The 2,459-nt window shown below is 61.1% G+C and overlaps 1 protein-coding gene across 1 annotated transcript; it reads right to left on the bottom strand.

The window, feature by feature from the left end:
- Window positions 1-6: 6 nt before the first annotated feature.
- SPAG7 (sperm associated antigen 7) lies at window positions 7-1,557 on the bottom strand (the record flags this gene model as incomplete). Its single annotated transcript, XM_062606337.1, has 6 exons — window positions 1,410-1,557; window positions 824-891; window positions 642-730; window positions 469-553; window positions 288-377; window positions 7-195 (listed from the first exon to the last, which is right to left on the bottom strand). Coding segments are annotated over exons 1-6 (612 nt in total), but the record flags the coding sequence as incomplete, so codon positions are not given.
- Between the last annotated feature and the right edge of the window lie 902 nt (window positions 1,558-2,459).

Raw genomic sequence — 2,459 nt, 5'->3', positions numbered from 1 at the left:
CCGTGCCCCCATTGGCTGTCGCTGGCCCCGCCCCTCACCACAGCCATAGGCCTTATTGGCCTCCATGGTGCGGGCGGCAGCTTTGGCGGCCTCGCAGCCAATCAGGTGCCTGTATTTGTCCTTGTAATCGGTCGGTGGCCCCGGGGGGGCAGGGCCACGTTCAAGCTCCTCCTCCTCCTGCTGAGCTGCAAGTTCCTATTGGACAGGTGGCAGAGACAGTAGGGTAAGCCACGCCCCTTTCTGCCCCCATTGGTCCCAGGCCCCGCACACAGTTAAGCCCCGCCCACCCGTAGGCGCCGCCGCTCCTCGGCCCGTGCCGGGTCCCATTCCTCCCCCCGCCGATAGGCCTCGAGCTCCTCATCTGATGGTGCGAACTCCTGTGGGGCGGGAAAGGGGGTGAGCCCCGCCCCCTTGGCGGGAAACCACGCCCCCATGGCGGGAAACCACACCCCCTTCCCCCGTTTTAACCTTCTTGAAGACCATGACGTAGCGACTGTCCTCGTCGTCCCCAAAGGAGAAGGATGTGAGTCCGGCCACCTCCGCCACATCGTGCCTGGGGGGGACACACAGATATGACAGCTCCACCCCCCCCACACATTGTACTCAGTGTCCCCCCCCATGTCCCCATTGTGGCCCCTCACAGGATGCTCCTCTCGATCTTGTTCATGGGTTGGAAGCGGCGCCGCGGCTCCCCGGTGGCCTGGATGAACTGGGACACCTCCTGCTCCATCTGGGGTGGGGGGGGATCCACACATCACGGGGGGGTCTCCCAAGTGTGGGGGGAGCCCCTAGGGACAATAAACATCCCCCAAGCCCCACTCACCCTCTTCCTGAACTCGACTTTCTGGCGCTTCTCCTGTTCCTGCAGCTTCTTCACGCGTGCGGCTTGTTCTGCAGGGGGGTAAGGGGCTCAGACCCCCCCAGTGCCCCACACCCAGGGGGCGGGGTTATGGGGCATGGCGAGAGGCCATAGGGGCCAGTGAGTGGGACCAGGAGCTTATAATAAAAGGGCAGGGGGCGGAGCCACGTGTCAATCACAGCACTGGGGGTGTGGCCACTAGCCCCACTTAGCCAATCAAATCAGTCGGGGGCGTGGCTAGTAACGCCCCCAGCCAATCAAATCAGGAGGGGGGCGTGTCCAGTAGCGCCTCTTCGCACCCGCAGAGGCGACTAGGGGGCGTGGCCATGCGCAGGGAGGCGTGCTCAGTAACACCCCGCAGCCAATCAAACACAGCGGGGGCGTGGCCAGGGGCGCCCCACAGTGACCAATCAGAGCCCTCCGGTGGTCGGGCTACGCCTGAGGAGAGGCTGGAGGGAAGGTGGGGGGGAACTCGGGGTCCGGACGCGCCGCTACCCCCCCCCCCCCCTCCCGGTACCGGTGACCCCCCCGGTGTCTCCCCCCCGCTCACCCCGCGCCCGCCGCCGTGCCTCGGCGTCCACCGCCGCGGGCGGGCGCTCCATGGTGCTGAGGATTGACCCGAGCAGGTCCAGCTCCGCCATCTTGCGACGGGGCGGGGCCTGCCGCCGGCGCCGTGCGTACCCCGCCTCGGCGGGATTGCGTCAGCGCGCACGCACGGAGGCGGAGTCTGAGATGCGGCGGGGGCGCGGCCTGCCCTTATAAGGGCACAGAGCGGCGCGCGGCTCCTTAAAAGGGCAGAGTTTGTGGGGGCCGCCCATTAGAGGGACCGGAACACCCACCCCCCCCCCCCGGAAGCGCCTCACGAGTGTCCGGGATTCCCGGTTTCAGGTGTTTCAATTCCGCGCAAAGGTCCCGGGATCGGGGGGGGTCACAGCCGGGAACCCCCCGTCCACTTGTTCTGCTTCAGCTCCTCCATCCTGGAGGGGGGGCCAAGAGCGGGTTTAGGGTCCGGGGCTTTTCCCGCCCTGGAGGAGCCGTGGGGAGGGAGGGGGGGAACGTGAGGGAAAAGTGACAGAAATTGAGGGAAAATGAGGGAAAAGTGGTGGAAAATGAGGGAAAAGTGAGGGAAAATGAGGGAAAACTGATGGAAAATTAGGGAAAATGACGGAAAATGAGGGAAAAGTCATGGAAAATGAGGGAATAGTGAGGGAAAAGTGACGGAAACTGAGGGAAAAATGAGGGAAAAGTGATGGAAAACGAGGGAAAAGTGAGGGAAAATGAGGGGAAAACTGATGGAAAGTGAGGGAAAAGTGACAGAAAATGAGGGAAAACTGACGGAAAATGAGGGAAAAGTGATGGAAAATGAGGGGAAAATGAGGGAAAACTGATGGAAAATGAGGGGAAAATGAGGGAAAACTGATGGAAAATGAGGGAAAAGTGATGGAAAATGAGGGAAAACTGAGGGGAAAATGAGGGAAAAGTGATGGAAAATGAGGGAAAACTGGGGAAAAAATGAAAAATGGGGGAAAAGTGGTGGGAAATGAGGGAAACTAAGTGAAAAAAGAAAATGAAGGAATAGTTAAGGAAAATTTATGGAAAA

Source organism: Pezoporus occidentalis, unplaced genomic scaffold (genome assembly GCF_034315485.1).
Source record: "Pezoporus occidentalis ecotype Australia unplaced genomic scaffold, CSIRO_AGI_Poc_V1 ctg958, whole genome shotgun sequence".
NCBI classification, from domain to species: domain Eukaryota; kingdom Metazoa; phylum Chordata; class Aves; order Psittaciformes; family Psittacidae; genus Pezoporus; species Pezoporus occidentalis.
This window is presented reverse-complemented; position numbering and strand designations above follow the sequence as displayed.